The 18,673-nt window shown below is 46.6% G+C and overlaps 1 protein-coding gene across 1 annotated transcript in view; it reads right to left on the reverse strand.

Annotated features, from left to right (window-relative positions):
• Positions 1-18,673, reverse strand: part of LOC112070038 (neuron navigator 2-like) — a gene marked incomplete at its 3' end in the record, with an annotated part of 148,064 nt that overhangs the window by 45,033 nt on the left and 84,358 nt on the right. The window contains 7 exon segments of the mRNA XM_070438820.1: positions 4,619-4,689; positions 4,692-4,811; positions 4,813-4,997; positions 5,000-5,019; positions 7,005-7,113; positions 7,891-8,000; positions 10,755-11,985. Of these exon segments, the coding sequence (XP_070294921.1) occupies positions 4,619-4,689; positions 4,692-4,811; positions 4,813-4,997; positions 5,000-5,019; positions 7,005-7,113; positions 7,891-8,000; positions 10,755-11,985 (1,846 nt within the window).

Genomic DNA, 18,673 nt, shown 5'->3' on the forward strand with positions numbered 1-18,673 from the left:
AGCGGAGGCAAGTCCCAGGCACTGGGGTGATTTGATAAGGCAGTTTGTATCTCTGGACATGCTGTCTCAATGGGTGAGGTCACCGCATGTGTGGGGGGGTGGGACCAAGGAGGGTATCAGAGTACGGAGAGTGGAACTACAGGTCCATTGCAAACCAAAACAATGATAATGATAGCTAGCCTGGAACAACAGTATTGCAAGGCATATGATATTTTTGACAGAGACATACCAATAAGGCATAAAGTGATTGCAGGTCTTGATTGCGGAGAGCTAGCTAAAACAACAGGCTAGATTAACAGCACAGCCAATAACAGGGTGCTAGTTCTAACACAGCAAACAACAGGTAAAAAAATGGCGACGAACTAGCAGAGCAGGGTCGGCATTAAACATAACACACAGATCCTGAGTTAAAGCACAGTAGCCGACAGAATAAAAACACAAAATAAACAGAATGGGGAGAGTACCGTGAATTAATGGAAGTCAAGCATGCATCAGCTATGTAGCCCAAGTGTCATAGTTGTCCAGGTGGCAGCCGTAGATGGAGGCAGGGAGGCTCCACTAAGCTAGCACCCGCGTTTAACAAGTTTAGCAGCCCGGGGGTGGTTCTGCTCAGACGGAGGGGGTCCTGCTCAGACGTGGTCGTGTCGACCAGAGATCCAAAGCCAGATGGCGATGGCGAAAGAGACGGTTGTGAATTGTTTAGAATTGTGTTTTGCTAACTGGTGCTAGCTTCGTGGCCCATGGCGCTAGAAGAGGTGCGCTAGCTGCAAAGCTAGCTGTGAGGATCAGACAGTAGTGGCTCAGGTTACGGCAGGAATCCGGCGTTGTTGTCGAGAGACAGTCCGGATTGCTGGTAATTTGGTGAGTAATATTCCAGGATAATAACAGGGCTGGTGTCTGTGCAGAAGGTAAAAGCTACTAGGCAGCGGCCCAACAAAAAATGGCTAAATTAGCTTGTAGCTGGTATTGTTTAGCCCAAGAATTCGCTGTTAGACCTCTCAGCTAGCCGAGCAGATGGGCCCTAGCTCGAGGGGCTAGCTTCAAGGCTAAACTGGTGTCTTGCTTCGACAGAGGTGTTAGCCAGTAGTAGGCCACTCGGTCTGCAGCTAGCTAAGCTGTGATGATACGGTACTGTTGTAATTGTCCAAGAGCTTGCGTCAGGAATCGGTGATGTGGTAGAGAAAAAGCAGTCCTATATGTCTGGGTTGATTATCGCGACTTCGGCACCTGGCAGTATTGACGTCCCGGTACTTGACAAGCTGCTGTGTCCGAGTTTGAGGGTTGAGACCGCAGCAGTTGGCTAACTGAACTACTATAGCTAGTAGCGTTGTTTATCTGCTAGGCTTCTTTGATTGGGGTTACTGGTTTTAAAGTATTAAAAAAAAAAGCAGGTCCGTACCACACTTGGTGGTGAGGCTGAATGTAGGGAATGTATATTTCAGTTTCCTAGATGGAAAGTGAAATTTAAAATATATACGAAATGTATACGAAAAATACGAAGGGACTATTTTACACGGGACAGCGACAAGACAAAGCAACGTCTGACTGCTACGCATCTTGGGATTACAATTTTCTCCAACACACAGTCGTATCTAACAGTTCACAAAAATTACAACACTAATCCTAAATAGTCAAATAATTATATAAATATTAGATTCAGCAATTGTCGGAGTGGCATTGACTAAATTACTGTAATTCTATTCTATGTATTTTAGTCAAGGGCCACTTCGGACATTGCTCAATCTAATATTTATATATTTCTAATGTCCATTCTTTTACTTTTAGAATGTGTTATTGTTTTGTGAATTGTTTAGATATTCCCTGCACTGTTGGACTAGGGAACACACGCATTCGCTACACCCGCAATAAACATTGCTAAATAATTGTCTTATGTGACCAATACAATTTGATTTGATTAACACGGTAAAGATAAAGGAACGATGCCTGTAAGTCCCACTAGATGGGAGGCGGCACAATTGGCGATATCGTAGATATTTAGGAAACAACCATTTCGATTTTTGGTCTTATTTTCAAGGTTAGGGTCAGGCATTAAGGTAGGGTTTTTAAAAATCAGATTTTTAGAAGATCAACTGGTAAAGAAAAGCAGGTTATTTTATGACTTTGCCACTTGCCCAAGATAGCGACTACCCTTGTAGGTGGGCGTTGAGAATCCCCACTGCCAACTCATTCTCCTATGGTCAAACCTACAATACGGGGTTAATCAGTTTGGTGGCTGGCGGCTGGGGGAGGGGGAGGAGACTGAGCTATCTGTGTCTGTTTAAATGGTTAAGGACACAGGGAGGCTCAACCATATTCACCACACACCACACACAACCCCCCAGGCTACAGGCGTAATCTGGTCACTCCGTTTTCCACGACAGCCATTTGAATAAAGGCTTAATTTCGACAACATCAATCGATTATATGAATATTGAAAACAATGTGGCAAAATGTCGGAGCAGACGGACAGCAAGGTTTTACACAAATCTCCTCAGTTGAAAACTAAAATGTTAGTCTCCAAAGGAAATGTGAGATAATTGTCTAGATGTTTTTTTTATAGTGGAGATCAAAAGTTTTAATAAATCGTCTGGCTGGGTTGATAAGACCGTCTGGATTGTGCAGTCAGACGAACAGGAGTAAATAGGCAATATTTAACGTCATAGATTTAGCCGGGTTCATTTTGGGAACAGACGCGTTTGTTTAAATCAGCATTCAGGATCTAGACCCAACCGTTGCATAATACTGAGCAGCACTGATCGCTCATCTCACTACGGCTTTGGCTGGCGTCCCACCCTGAGCCAATCCCTAAGCATAGATGTCGAAGATCATACTGCACTAGCAGAGGAATGGTTGGGCTCTTTCTTTTCATAACGCTCACCTGCCCAGGTGTGTGTGTGTGTGTGTGTGTTTTGTTTGAAATGCGTTATCCGAGTGCTTCAGGGGGAGCACTTAACCCCATCACTTTCAGAGCAGGTGGCTCTGCAGAAGTGATTATGTCGCAAGAGAAACTTTGAGCTTTGGTTCATAGAACCAGGGTTACGTCGGTAAACTCCGGTAGCTAGACGCGGGTGTAATAAACAAAGCGGTTTCTGTTTCCTTCCTACCAATGTGGCTCTGTCTTCTGAACGGTGTAGCCCTTTCCTGCAGTCAAATGAACACACCGCCCTCTAGTGGCATCACGGGTGGAATGTTATTCATATTTTTCATAATTTCATAATTAATAAAACTTTTTTTGGTTTTAAACCCGTTTTAAACACTGGATGTTCGGCGGGTTTAAAACCAAAAAAAGTTGTATTAATTATGAAATTATGAAAAATATGAATAACATTCCACCCGTGATGCCACTAGAGGGCGGTGTGTTCATTTGACTGCAGGAAAGGGCTACACTATGTCAAACGGTTCTGTTATATGTATATGAAGTGTAATATTGGGATGCAAACTCAAAATTGAATACATTTCAACTCTATATCTGACATGGTACAGGTGTCTTCTTTTGTTTAAGCCCATAACCATGTGTGTGAGGTGGATACTTTTGTTTCAAAGTAGATTTGTTTAAGACTACCANGCCTGATGATCTTCTGAACTTCCCAATACCGTTCTGATGCATTTCAGTCACTTCAAACCACACTTCCTTCAGATTGAAATACTGTCAAAAGTACTGTCAGACTGATTTGTAATAGACTATCTTAGCCCCAATTAACCCCCTTTTTTTTTTACATGGTGGGGTCAAAAAAAGTTTGGTAACCCCTGATCTATGTGCTCTAAACAAGGCTATTTTCCTTCCTCTTGACACTGAGGCAGTTTAGGATTTTTTGTTGCTTGTTGATGTTTYACTCTGCTGCTGATGCCAGAATGGGGAGAGTGAACAGCCAAAAAGAGAGAGAGGGACTTAGTCTCTGAGAGCAGTTGGGAGCAGTTGGCTCCCKGTGTGTAAATTAATATGATAATAACGATGACAGCATCGGTTTAAATTGCAGAGTATGACAGCCAGGGTATGCAGGACAGCCTGTTACAACATGGACACTGACTTCAACATGGGCACTGACTAGCAAACAAACAGGTTATGTGGTACAWCGCTACTGGATTGAACTCATAGAGCGGACCTACTGTCCTCTGGGAGATAGAGGTAGCATCTGATCTGGGCCAGTATTCACGAAGAGACTCAGAGTAGGAGTGCTGATCTAGAATCAGTTTTGCCTTTCGGATCATAATTCATAAAATGATATGGACAGGGGAAACCTGATCCTAGATCAGCACTTCTAATCTGAGATGCTTTGCGGATACAGGGCCTGGTCCCCAAAGGACATYTGCTTATCTAAATGTATACCATCTCAAAAAGCTATTACAGAATYTTTTACAAGTCCTCTCACAACAAAAGGAACAACTGTATTTCCCCTTTATGCCACACTACTTTTGGCTGTACCATGTTCACATTTGCACACATAGGGGAAYTTACAAATACACTGGCGCCCRCTTGTGACAGCCACTTATAACGCATTCATTCCCYAAACCTATGAGAAAGGGCGCAAAACCAACCAAACCAGCCCCAAAAGGGATGAGTTGCAATTTGCAAAACACCATTTTTATATTCATATGCTAGTTCTCTCAGAATACTCACCCACTGGCGACGTCATCAGGGCGAGCTGCGTTCTTGCTCAGCACATCCCCGTCACTCATGTAGCCCGTCACCTACCAATGGCGATGCCCTCCAGGTCAATATCCTCCTCTCTCTCCCCCAGATCCATACCGAGGGCACCTCCCCGCCCGGCCAGCTGTCTCCGCAGGGGGCCAGGGTACAAGTAGCCGCCCCCCTGCCCTCCTCCTCCCCCCCAAGGCACGACCCCCGTAGCCGTTCCCCGTGGAGGGGGCGTCCCCCGCCTGCAGACGGGGGCTGGACTGGCCCAGTCGCCATGACGACAGGGAGGGCCGGGAGGAAGTGAGGCTGAGGATGCTCCGCCCACTCCCGCCGCCACCGCTGATCTCCGTGGTGACGTTGTGTCAAAGGTTGTCTCCAAGGTGCTGGGGTAGGGAGGGGGAAGCAGAAACAAAGACTATGAGCGTAAGACTAGACATTAGCTCAGCAGCATTGAACTGGACTAGACAGTGGGTAAGACCTCTCTAATCCTGTGAAAGGGAGCGCAAGCAGCAGGGAGAAAGACTGGTCAGGACATGAATCAAAATCCAAAGACAAGACCAGCATCAAGCCATTATGGATCAAATACACTGACACTCTCATAAAAAGGGGGGGGAGATCATGCTGAAAGAACCAGACACAAGACACAGTCTAGTGGGGTTGGAGAACAAGCCCTCCGTTACATACAAACTAGAATAGAGCATCAGACAGACAAGTCTTAAACCGCAAAAGTTCAGAGCTGTGTAACGGAGTACGTTTGTAGAGCCTCCTTGTCGCAACACACTTTTTCAGTTCTGCCACAAATTTCTATAGGTTGAGGTCAGGGCTTGTGATGGCCACTCCAATACCTCGACTTTGTTATTAAGCCATTTTGCCACAAATTGGAAATATGCTTGGGGTCATTGTCCATTTGGAAGACCATTTGCGACCAAGCTTTAACTTCCTGACTGATGTCTTGAGATGTTGCTTCAATATATCCACATCAATTTCCTCCCTCATGATGCCATCTATTTTGTGAAGTGCACCAGTCCCTCCTGCAGCAAAGCACCCCCACAACATGATGCTGCCACCCCCGTGCTCACGTTGGATAGTTCTAGTTGCAAGCTCTCCCTTTCCTCCAAACATATGATGGTCTTTATGGCCAAACAGTTCTATTATCAGACCAGAGGACATTTCTCCAAAAAGTACATCTTTGTCCCCATGTGCAGTTGCAAACCGTAGTCTGGCTTTTTATGGCGGTTTTGAAGCAGTGGCTTCTTCCTTGCTGAGCGGCCTTCAGGTTATGCGATAAAAATACTCGTTTTACTGTGGATATAGATACTTTTGTACCGGTTTCCTCCAGCATCTTCACAAGGTATTTGCTGTTGTTCTGCGATTGATTGCACTTTCACACCAAAGTACGTTTATCTCTAGGAGACAGAACGCGTCCTCCTCCTGAGCGTTATGACGGCTGCGTGGTCCCATGGTGTTTATACTTGCGTACATTGTTTGTACAGATGAACGTGGTACCTTCAGGTGTATGGAAATTGCTCCCAAGGATGAACCAGACTTGAACCAGAGCCATTTTTCTTCTGAGGTCTTGGCTGATTTATTATTTTTTCCCATGATGTCAAGCAAAGAGGCACTGAGTTTAAAGGTAGGCCTTGAAATACATCCACAGGTACACCTCCAATTGACTCAAATTATGTCCATTAGCCTATCAGAAGCTTCTAAAGCCATGACATCCTTTTCTGTAACTTTCCAAGCTGTTTAAAGGCACAGTCAACTTAGTGTATGTAAACTTCTGACCCACTGGGAATGTGACCAAAGAAATAAACGCTGAAATAAATCCTTCTCTCTACTATTATTCTGACATTTCACATTCTTAAAATAAAGTGGTGATCCTAACTGACCTAAGACAGGGAATTTTTACTTGGATTTAAATGTCAGGAATTGTGAAAAACTGAGTTTAAATGTATTTGGCTAAGGTGTATGTAAACTTCCGACTCAACTTATGTATATGGATATATTTACCCAGAAAAATATATGGGGGATTGGAAATGATGCAGACAATTACATTGATGGAAGCAACAGTCGTTCCGAAATATTAAGCTGATCCATGTAACTAACCTTACATTTTACATTAACTATTGGGATTTTTACAAGAGAAAGTATTATGGATCATTGCTAAGAATAGCTTTATTGTYATTACTATTGTGGTCTCTCTCTAGGAGCTGTGTCTGTTATGTCTTAARGGATGTCAGTGGAACTTGTTGAATAGACAGAAACAGAATGTAGTATTGAATCTGCAATATGGAGTCTGTTTGGATACTGGACTGAACACATGTTCTGGATCTGTCTATTCTCATTGCAGGGGGGGAGGGGTTCTTACCTGTGTGTGATCTGAGTCCCCCGTAGACTGGACATAGTCTCTTCCAGGTTCTGGCGCAAATCTGCAATGTTTTTAACAGTKCGCAGCCTCCGTGTCTCTGGATCTTCTGCTATACAGAACAAACATTGTGACTGAGTACATAGGCACTAGTGGTGCGCGGGTCAACTGTTTGTTCACCCGCACCCGCCCGCAATTGCTAATAACCCATCAGCAACCGCRAGACAATATGTTATAAAGTGAAAATCTGAGGCCCACACCCGACCCTATACCGCTAATATAGAAAATGCGCCGTAGGCTACAGTCAGAGTCAAACTCCGACGTCCTTTTCGCCTGCGTGGATCGACGTTTACTTTTTCTCCCAGTTCCCAAAAACATTTGGCAAATGGTGTGTAGGCTATTTGGTGCCGGTACATAGGCTTACACGCTAATGCCAGATAGCCTAAAATAATGGAGAAAAAATAAATAAACGTAGCCTATAGATATAAATTGCACACGAATGAGACATTTATGGAATTTTTAAGGCATTGTTTTCTCTTTATTCAACCCGCCCGCCACCGACCTGCCCTTCATCAACACAATATTTKATGACGCTAAACCCACCCCGTGGACATAACTGAGGAAGACTGCGGGCTATGAGTCAACCTGCGCATCACTAATGGACACAACAAAAAACAAAAACTGAATTTGGAGTACATGAGCCAGAAAGGTATTTTTCCCTTCAGACAGAATCAATCCACAGTTGGTTTCATGTGCTGTTCTCCTCAAACGAACAATCTAAAACAATCAAAACTAACAAACAAAATGGCCTATGTCATTTATGTACTGTTTAGACACACATAATCAATTGCCTAACAGCTCCTACAGACATAACTAGTCGATGGCCTACCTGAAAGGTCCTCAATGGATGGCTGGCTGGTTTTAAAGGGAACGTTTTCTCCGCCCCTTCCTCCTGACCCTGCCTCTGTCGCCATGATACCGTCGACGTCCGTTTGTGACCTAGATGATAACAAAGTGTCAAAGGTCAAAAGGAATATCTGGATTGTCAATGTCAATTCCCCCCTTTCTCTAAAACAGAGATGGTATGATCCTGCTGTTAATGCCCTATGACTGGCTAATGACAGGAGAGGAAGTTCATAAGTGGTGAGTGTAAGGGTAAGACAGGCTATTCATACAGGGGAGGATCAGAGGCAGGGTTGGGGAGTAACGGATTACATGCATTCCGTTACATGTAAGGGATTATAAAAAAACGGTAACTGTGATCCATTACGTTACCAGCTAAAATATTGTAATCAGATTACAGATACTTTTGAAAAACTAGATGATTACTTCGAGGATTACTTTTAAATTCAGAAAAGGATGTTGGCAACAACAAAAAAATCGGACGCTTCTCTGTTTTCTCAATGACATTCAAATCAGCATTGAAAAAAGGCGCACGTTTAAGTTTGTTCTACCTGAGCGAGTCTGACCACAAGTTAGAGACCACTTTGATGACACACCAAATGTGTTTGATGGATCGCTGGAAAAGAGCAGAAATAGGCTTTTGTAGGCTACAGTCCGAGCTATGTCTTCCAATGGTGCGACTGCTGTCGGCATCCAAAGATGATCCAACTTGAATAAACGCTTGGAGGTAAGGATGACAGCAGCGGTGTAGTCTACAACGATACGGATATCACTTATTATTGATCTCTACATAGTGCATTGATGTGAATCACACTGCTGCTCTCTCATTCAGCTATTTGCGCCTTATGGATTGTGGTTGTTGTGGATGGCTGTTCACACATCTAAATGTGTATTTGAATCGAATAATGGTTGAATTCAAGAAGTTTAAGCTGCCTATAAATCATTGTTTTTGAAACCAGTGGACAGCCAGTGAGAAATGCCCCCATTGCAACAGTTGCATAGTGCAGATCCCAGCAGATCCCAGCCTATGCTTAATCTAATTCATGCTGATAAAAAAAACTAATTAATAGGCTTAAATGGACACTTGTTAAAACTCGCACACTTTTGATAGACTTAAAAAGGGGAAATCTGTAGTTGCTAAATCCATTTTCCGACATAGAAGTGATATACAGTACCAGTGAAAAGTTTGGACACTGTCACGCCCTGATCTGTTTCACCTGTCCTTGTGATTGTCTCCGCCTCCTCCAGGTGTCGCTTATTTTCCCCGGTGTATTTATCCCTGTGTTTCCTGTCTCTCTGTGCCAGTTCGTCTTGTCTGTTTCAAGTCAACCAGCGTGTTTTCCCCGTGCGCCTGCTTTTCTATTCTCTTTTGCTAGTCCTCCTGATTTTAACCCTTGCCTGTTTTCTGGACTCTGTACCCGCATGCCTGACCATTCGGCCTGCCCTGATCCCGAGCCTGCCTGCCACTCTGTACCACCTGGACTCTGAACTGGTTTTGATCTTTTGCCTGTCCACGACCATTTTGCCTACCCCTTTTGGATGTAATAAATATCAAAGACTCAAACCATCTGCCACCCGTGTCTGAATCTGGGTCTGGCCTTGTGCCCTTATAGACACACCTACTCATTCAAGTGTTTTTCTCTATTTTACTATTTTCTACGTCGTAGAATAATAGCGAAGACATCAAAACTAGCACAAATGGACATCATGTAGTAACCAAAAAATTGCGTTAAACAAATCAAAATATATTTGCCTGTCCTTCACTGAAATGTTATCTTTGCACAGATATATGCATCCATTGCTCCTACACATTCTCCCCTCAGTCCTTGTGTAGTGACTGCACAGCGAGTTCAACGGAAGGTTCCCACTGATTCTATTGAAACCTTCCATTGATCTCGCTGTGCAATCGCCGCTTCTTGAAGAATATAACTTTATAAATGCTTTCTCATGAGCTTAGTTCAACTGTCACACTCCATGAGAAACCCAAAATATAAGCTTGTTTTTCTCCAATGTTTGWAAACATTGTAAATGTAAACACTGTATAGCCTCATAATATGGTTAAAACAATAATTTTGATATCATGAATGGTCAGTCCTTACATCCATAGCTCTGTCTARTCATCTGAGGAGTGGTTACGTTTCTCCAGGCCCATCCCTCAGCTTTTTACCAAAACAGAGGCGGGGCACCCGTTTTGTTATTGTTTCATCTGTAGATTTGTCCTTTAAACAGCTTCATATTATCTAGATATCAAAGTGTCACCAACAAAAAGGTAAACAATAGGTCTATAGCGAACGCAGCAGATGGCATTCATTTTTCACGTGTAAATAGCACTTTTCAGTAGTGCTCAAAGCATGCCATTCCACGAGCGCAGCATTTCTTATTCAACTCGAATCAATGAGCCCAACCAGTCCTCCACGACAACAAAATCATAAACAGAGTAGGGTTGGCTAATAAGTCCTTAGTTTTGGGGTTAGGGGAAAGGGGACCCTGATCAGAGGTATAGCGGGCAGGCTGTCCCAGGCTAGGACCAGGGGAAGTGGGGGGGGGGGGGTTGGATAACTAGAGGTGGTTAGAATGGCTCCATTCAGTGGCTCCACCCATATCACACTGGGACTGAGATACAGAGGTCAGGGGTGAGCATACAAACACACAGTGGGAAAGTGATTCTAGGGGAAATTCCTAGCAAACAGCTTGCAGATGCCCACTAATGATCAGTGACTAATGACTTATGATCCTTTCAYACTTTCTCAGGATACTATTACAGARTCACATAGGCTTGGTCGGGCAGCCACACCATGACAAYTGTTACAGTTTACAGTTTTATCAGTCCAAAGTATGTGTATTGCTCACCTGTACATGAAGGGTGCTACGGTGGCTGTATTGGGGTGGCTGTGGTGCTGCTGAGGCTGAGGTAGCTGGACACTGACCGTGTTGCAGGCTGTGCTCTGTGTAGCGCCACCACTTCCACCTTCCACCACCGGGGCGGCGCAATTGCCCTGTTGTGAGGCCTTGCCCTCTGTAGAAGCCAGACTYGAGGTGGAGCTAGAYTGTCTGCTGTCCCTGTCCTTGTCCAGGTGTCCGCGGTGCAGGACCAGACCCCCTCCCAACCGCATGCTCCGGGGACGCTCCCCACCCTCCTTCCCCCCTGCCGAGGGCGCCTTCCCCCCTACCCCTGAGGTTTTACCCCCTGGCTTTGGTATGCCGCTGTGTGCAGGGACAGAACTRTCCTTCTTGGCCACTTTGCTCCCTTTGGGTATGAAACAGGCGATTTTAGAAGTCCTCTTATTGGAAGAGGGTTCRGTTTCCATTGCGACAGTGGTAGTCGCTTCCTCCTTAGGCTCCTCCCCCCTGAGTTCCATCCTCTCTGTGGTGGAGATGTGTTTCCCCGCCTCTTTCCCTCTTTCCTTTTCCTTCCCCCTCTCCTTCTCTTTCTCCTTCTCCAGTCCTTTCACTGAGCTCTTTTTAGCGGTCAGAGCTCTGCTGAACGTGCGCTGAGCGATTCCCCTCAGTGCGATCTTGGGGCTGCTGGTTGTTGTGGCGATGGTAGGGACATGGGCTGGGGCACCACCGTGGGTCGTCCCGTTACCYGTCCCGTTGGCGCCAGGACGGGCGTTCCCCTCCGCCTCCTCCAGGGAGTCGGTGTTGGACCCTGCTTCTGCCCTCTCCACTCCACCAGCCCCGAGCTGCCGGGCGGGGGCACCGCAGTCCGCCTGAGCCCCCTGAGTGCTGGAGGACGAGGACTTAGATCCACCTTTGCTGTTAAACAGCTTGAGCTTCTCCAGCATAGACTTCTGTTGGARAACTTTAGGGGGGGGCTCGGTGGACGAGGAGGCCTTCGAGGAGGCATCCTTCTCCTGCTTGACAGAGAGCATGGCTGAGGAGGAGGTGTGCTTGGAGCTCACAGACTTACTCCTCCAGGGCTTGCTGCTGGAGTTGGGGTGGGGGATGGCCGAGGAGGAGGAGGCTGGAGGGACGGGGGCCGAGGTAGAGGCGCTGTTGGCGGAAGTGCTGACGGCCGCTGMGGACGACGGAGCATGCTCAGTCATTACCGGAGTCTGTGAAGTCATGCCCTCTGAGGGTTCTGTGAGGAAGAGGAGGAAGAGGAAAAGGGGAGGATGAAGAGGTGGAAGGGATGAAGAAAAGGACYAGAGGAGGAAGTGAGAAGAGGATAACCGAGAGGAGAGGAGAATAGGAGTGAGGGGGGAGTCGGAGATGAGAGGAGTGAAGAAGATGAAGAGAAGCGGGAAAGCAGGAGTGGGAGAGAGGATAAGGAGAGAAATAAGAGATGGTTAGACAGAGCAATCCTCACAGACCCCACACTAACTGTCCATATAAGGTCCTGCACTGTGGAAAGCTCGAGTTAGCCTGTGTTGACACAGTAAAAACGTGTCATTACTTAACGCCAGCGAACCCACGACACTCTGAAAACTATTAGAAACCTTGGACAATAACAATGAGAGTGCCCATCATAAAGTATTTATAAAAACAATGAGGGAAAGCYCTTTAAAGTTTGGCCAAGGAATTTGAGCTGAGAWACAACACTGCCACTGACACCCCTGGGAGGTCTGGACTGATGCTGGTCATTATCTTCCAATTCACAGAAAGACTTGCTCCGCTCCAAGGCTGTATTCTGAAGTACTGTGGAAACGAACTAGCTAAAACACAAAAACACAAAATATTTTCATTCATTTGACTACTTTGTCTAAATTACGGTTTTACAGAAGACACACCTGTCACTGTTACAGAGCACACAAAAACCAACAAAGCACTTTTTWAAAAGTTGATATTGTTCGCCCCTCTAAATCAATAATGTTTGACTTACCAATAACAGTCACAATCAAATCCAAAACCCACYTAGATACAGAACTCATAAAGTAGCTAAGATATTCTTCCTCAAGAGGCTAATACAGTACAGTACAAGAATAGAGTGTAGTTATTGTTGTGTGCATGTAGAGACTCCCAGTGCCTACTTACTGCTACCGTTACTTTCAATATTCAAAGCCAAACTGKCAAACTGCCCTTGTGGCCACTCCCATGCCCAACCCATTAAGCAGCCAGTACAGCACATGGACACAGCAAAACAGAAGCTACTATCCTGCTGCACAAATACTTTCACAAACACGGTCAATTAAGTAATGATCTCAAATTGAATSCATTGCAATTCCTTTTCAATGTACTCTTAGGAAAAAAATGTGTTAATCTCGAACCTTAAAGGGTTCTTCGGCTGTCCCCATAGGAGAACCCATTGAAGAACCCTTTTTYGTTGCAGGTAGAACCCTTTTCGATCCAGGTAGAACCCTTTTCGGTTCCAAGTAGAATGCTTTCTACAGAGGGTTCTACATGGAACCCAAAACTGTTCTACTGGAACCAATAAGGTTCCCCTGGAACCCAAAAACGTTTATCCAATGGGGACAGCCGAAGAACCCTACTTAGTGTAGTTTGCAACCCTTTTTTTCAGTATACCGCGTTAACATGACTCTAAACACTTGACTTTATTGTGGTAACTCCTTAAACGACTAATTTAAAATTCACACATTTGGGCCTTGGTAAGGAAGTATTTACTAGGAATATTAAACACTACACATCTTTATGCCACACCCATTTTCACCACATGTATTCCTGTTTTTTAAGCGCCTTTCAAGCCCTAATTGCTTTCCATGCCCCTGTCGTTTCCCCCCAGTTCAGTATTTATTGTGTGCGCATTGAAACAATGTGCCCATTAGGAAGTGATTGGGCCAATTAGCCATGCTAGCGGAAAGTGGGTCAGGTTGCTAATAGCTGGCTTCCTATTGGAGAGGGCCTGAATGAGCGAGAGAGGAGGACCAGCAAGAATTACAGAAGAGGTAGAGAGAGAGAGAGGTAGAGAGAGAGAGAGGTAGAGAGAGAGAGAGCGAGATAACAGACAAACAGATAATGAGAAGAGAGGGATTCAGACTCACTGAGGCTGGGATGTGGGAAAAGGGGAACTTTGAGAAGCTTACATCATGCCAACAGAGCGGTCTGTGTCCCAGAGGGAGAATAGGGGGTGAAACCAGCTGGGGTTTTGGTTCAGAAGTGGACATTGTGTTGGCTCGGACACCGGACACAAGAAAAACACAGAGCATGTCCGCGGATGACCCAGAACCAGATGACCACCTAAGATGCCCCAGTTTGAATGAAAAGGAGATCCACATTTCACATCCTGGGTCAGATGTGAAATTGCTGTGAACCCCTTGCCCCATGGTTGTCAATAAAGTTGTACTGAATTGAATCCCCTTATTTTATCGCACAATTGCCTGTTTTGGACACACATGATGTATCAATATATGGAAACACTCACACCTGAGCCACTGACCAGCATGCTTTCTCCCTCTCTCTCTAACCTACAGAGTTCAATGTGTGGCACTTTCATCTCGTCCAATATCACAAAGACATGGACTGCTTARATCCCACTCATAAGAGGTCGTATACCTCCCGACCTGGCTAAGATCACTGTGAGAAAGTTCACTACCTTGGGACAAAAATATAAATCCACCAACGCGCACACACATCTTTGTGCCTCTATATGACTTGTGTAATCACGTAGTTTACACAAGACACATGTTTTAGTGTTTAAATCTTAACTACTCAACTAGTGCAGTCAATTAGTAGTCTGCAATCTGAGTCTAACAGACAGAGAGGCCCTCAGGACTTAACCACAGACCACCAGTGAAATTCCTGCCATAACCCAACTCTGTCTCGCACGCACACAATCTCTCCAACTCTAGTCTACAAAGCCTCTTTCATACCAAAAACCTGTGTTGAACAATGGATTCAACCAAAATCTCATCTACAGTGCATTCGGAAAGTATTCAGAACCCATGACTTTAAATTACAGCCTTATTCTAAAATTGATTKAAGTGGTTRTTCCCCTCATCAATCTGCACACAATACTCCTTAACGACAAAGCAYAAACAGGTATTTATACATTTTTGCAAATGTGTAAAAAACACAGAAAAATCKCATTTACAGAAGTATTCAGACCCTTTACTCGGTACTTCYTTGAAGCACTTTTGGCTGCGATTACAGCCTTGAGTCTTCTTGGGTATTGTCACGGCCGTTTAAAGGAGTGGACCAAGGCGCAGCGTGATTGGAATACATTCCTCTAATTTTATTCAACGACGAACACTAACAAAACAACAAACGAAACGTGAAGCCAACGTAGTGCTCACAGGCAACTAAACATGGACAACTACCCACAAAACCAACATGGAAAATGGCAACCTAAATAGGCTCCCCAWTCAGAGACAACGATAAACAGCTGTCTCTGATTGGGAACCCACTCAGGCCACCATAAACCTACATACCCCTAGACAATACAAAATCCCCATAGATAACCAAAGAAAACCTAGACAAGACAAAACCCCCTAGACAATACAAAAACTAACCAAACCACCCCTCGTCACACCCTGACCTAACCAAATAATAAAGAAAGCAATATAACTAAAGTCAGGGCGTGACAGTACCCCCCACCCCAAAGGCGGGACTCCCGCCGCAAACCTAAACGTATATGGAGGGTCTGGGTGGGCATCTCCCCGCGGTGGCGGCTCTGGTGAGGGACGCAGCCCCCGCTCCACCTCTGGCTTGGCCCACTTTGGGTGGCGCCTCTAGAGCGGGGACCCTCGCCGCCGACCCCGGACTGGGGACCCTCGCACGCGGGCTCCGGACAGGAGGGAGACTCTGGCGGCTCCGGACAGGAGGGAGACTCTGGCGGCTCCGGACAGGAGGGAGACTCTGGCGGCTCCGGACAGGAGGGAGACTTGGCGGTCCGGCAGGAGGGAGACTTGGCGGCTCCGACAGGAGGGAGACTCTGGCGGCTCCGGAGAGGAGGGAGACTCTGGCGGCTCCGGAGAGAGGGAGACTCTGCGGCTCGGAGAGGAGGGAGACTCGACCTCCGGAGAGAGGAGACTCTGGCGACTCCGGACTGGGATCGACGCTGGAGGCTCCGGACTGGGATCGACGCTGGAGGCTCCGGACTGGGATCGACGCTGGAGGCTCCGACTGGGATCGACGCTGGAGCTCCGGATGGGATCGACGCTGGAGGCTCCGGACTGGGGATCGTCGCTGGAGGCTCCGGACTGAAGGGCGTCACTGGAGTGGAGAGACACACAGGAGGCTTCGTGCCATGGATCATCACTGGAGGCTTCTTGCCATGGATATACTGGAGGCTTCGTGCCATGGATCATCACTGGAGGCTTCGTGCCATGGATCATCACTGGAGGCTTCGTGCCATGGATCATCACTGAGGCTTCGTGCCATGAGATCATCACTGGAGGCTTCTGCATGGATCATCACTGGAGGCTTCTTGCCATGGATCATCACTGGAGTGGAGAGACACACAGGAGGCCTGGCTCTGGGAGAAGGCACAGGACTCACCAGGCTGGGGAGACATGCAGGAAGGTTAGGGCTTAGCACAGGCAAGGACTCACCAGGCTGGGGAGACATGCAGGAGGTCTCTTCCTTGGCGGGCACGGATACACTAGGCCGTGGAGGCGCACTGGAGGTTTCGAGCTAAGAGCCTGCACAACCTGTCCTGGGCTGGATGGTGACTTTGGCCCGGCACGTACGGGGCGCAGGCAAGGACGCACTGGGCTGTGCAGATGCACTGGAGACACAGTGCGCAGAGCCGGCGCAGGATATCCTGGGCCGTAGAGATGTCCTGGAGGTCTGGAGAGCAGGGCTGGCACACTCCGTCCTGGCTCGATGCCCACTCTAGCCCGGCTGATGCGAGGAGCTGGGATATAGCGCACCGGGCTAAGAACAACGTACTGGAGACACCGTGCGCTCCACCGCATAACAGTGCCTGACCAGGACGACGCCCGCCACGGTAAGCACGGGGAGTTGGCTCAGGTCTCCAACCTGGCTCAGCCAATCTCCCTGTAACCACACACCATTTTTTGGGGGGGGAGTGGCCTCTCAGGCTTCCTTGCCAGCCGTGTTCCGTGTAATCCTTGACCCTCTCCTAGCTGCCTCCTCAGTACTGCGATGTTCACTCCTCTGTCCCCAAGGGTCCCTTGCCTTCCAAGATTTCCTCCCATGTCCAAATCTCCAGGTAACAACGCTGCTTGGTCCTCTTTTGGTGGTGGGAAGTTCTGTCATGGCCGTTTAAAGGAGTGGACCAAGGCGCCACTCCTTTAGGGATGGTGCACACCATCGTAGGGATGGTGCGAGGTTTACTCCAGACGTGACACTTGGCATTCAGGATAAAGAGTTCAATCTTGGTTCATCAGACCAGAGAATAGTGTTTCTCATGGTCTGAATCCTTTAGGTGCCTTTTATCAAACTCCAAGCGGCTGTCATGTGCCTTTTACTGAGGAGTGGCTTCCGTCTGGCCACTCTACCATAAAGGCCTGATTGGTGGAGTGCTGGAAGGTTCTCCTTTCTCCACAGAGGAACTCTAGAGCTCTGTCAGAGTGACCATCAGGTTCTTGGTCACATCCTTGACCAAGGGCCTTCTGCCCTGATTGCCTCAGTTTGGCCGGTGGCCAGCTCTAGGAAGAGTTTTGGTGGTTCCAAACTTCTTCCATTTAAGAATGATGGAGGCCACTGTGTTCTTGGGGACCTTCAATGCTGCAGAAATGTTTTGGTACTTTTCCCCAAATCTGTGCCTCGAATCCTGTCTCGGAGCTCTACAACCAATTCCTTCAACCTCATGGCTTGGTTTTTGCTCTGACATGCACTGTCAACTGTAGACCTTATATAGACAGGCATGTGCCTTTCCAAATCATGTCCAATCAATTGAATTGACCACAGGTGAACTCTAATCAAGTTGTAGAAACCTCTCAAGGGTGATCAATGGAAACAGGATGCACCTGAACTCAATTTCGAGTCTCATAGCAAAGGGTCTGAATACTTATGAAATAAGGTATCTGTTTTTTACTTTTAATACATATTCAGAAATTTCTAAAAACCTGTTTTCACTTTGTCATTATGGGACATTGTGTGTGGTTTGATGAGTAAAAAAAAAAGTGTTAATCCATTTTAGAATAAACCTGTAATGTAACAAAATGTGGAAAAGGATAAGGGTCTTAAATATGGAAAAACCTTCAAATCAGTGAATTAGTCTATTTCAGCCACCCTGTTTGCTGACAGTGTATAAAATACAGCACACAGCCATGCAATCTCTCTACACCAAACATTGGCAGTAGAATGGCTCGTACTGAAGAACTCAGTGACTTTTCAACGTGGCACCGTCATACGCACACACCATTACAACAAGTTCAGTTCGTCAAATTTCTGCCCTGCTTGAGCTGCCCCGGTCAACTGTAGGTGCTGTTATTGTGAAGTGGAAACATCTAGGAGAAACAACGACTCAGCCGCAAAGTGGTAGCCACACAAGCTCCACAGAACGGGACCGCCGAGTGATGAAGCGGGTAGCGCTGTCCTCGATTGCAACACTCCCTACCGGGTTCCAAACTGCCCCTGGAAGCAACATCAGCACAAGAACTGTTCTATGGGAGCTTCATGAAATGGGTTTCATGCCCAGCAGCCGCACGCAAGCTTGAGATCACCATGTGCAATGCCAAGTGTCGGCTGGAGTGGTGTAAACGCCGCCGCCATTGGACTCTGGAGCAGTGGAAACATTTTCTGGAGTGATGAATCACGCTTCACCATCTGCAGCTCGATGGACGAATCTGGGTTTGGTGGAAGCCAGGAGAACGCTACCTAACCGAATGCATAGTGCCAACTGTAAAGTTTGGTGGAGGGAGGAAATAATGGTCTGAGGCTGTTTTTCATTGTTCGGGCCAAGC

This window comes from Salvelinus sp. IW2-2015, unplaced genomic scaffold, assembly GCF_002910315.2.
Source record: "Salvelinus sp. IW2-2015 unplaced genomic scaffold, ASM291031v2 Un_scaffold1209, whole genome shotgun sequence".
NCBI classification, from domain to species: domain Eukaryota; kingdom Metazoa; phylum Chordata; class Actinopteri; order Salmoniformes; family Salmonidae; genus Salvelinus; species Salvelinus sp. IW2-2015.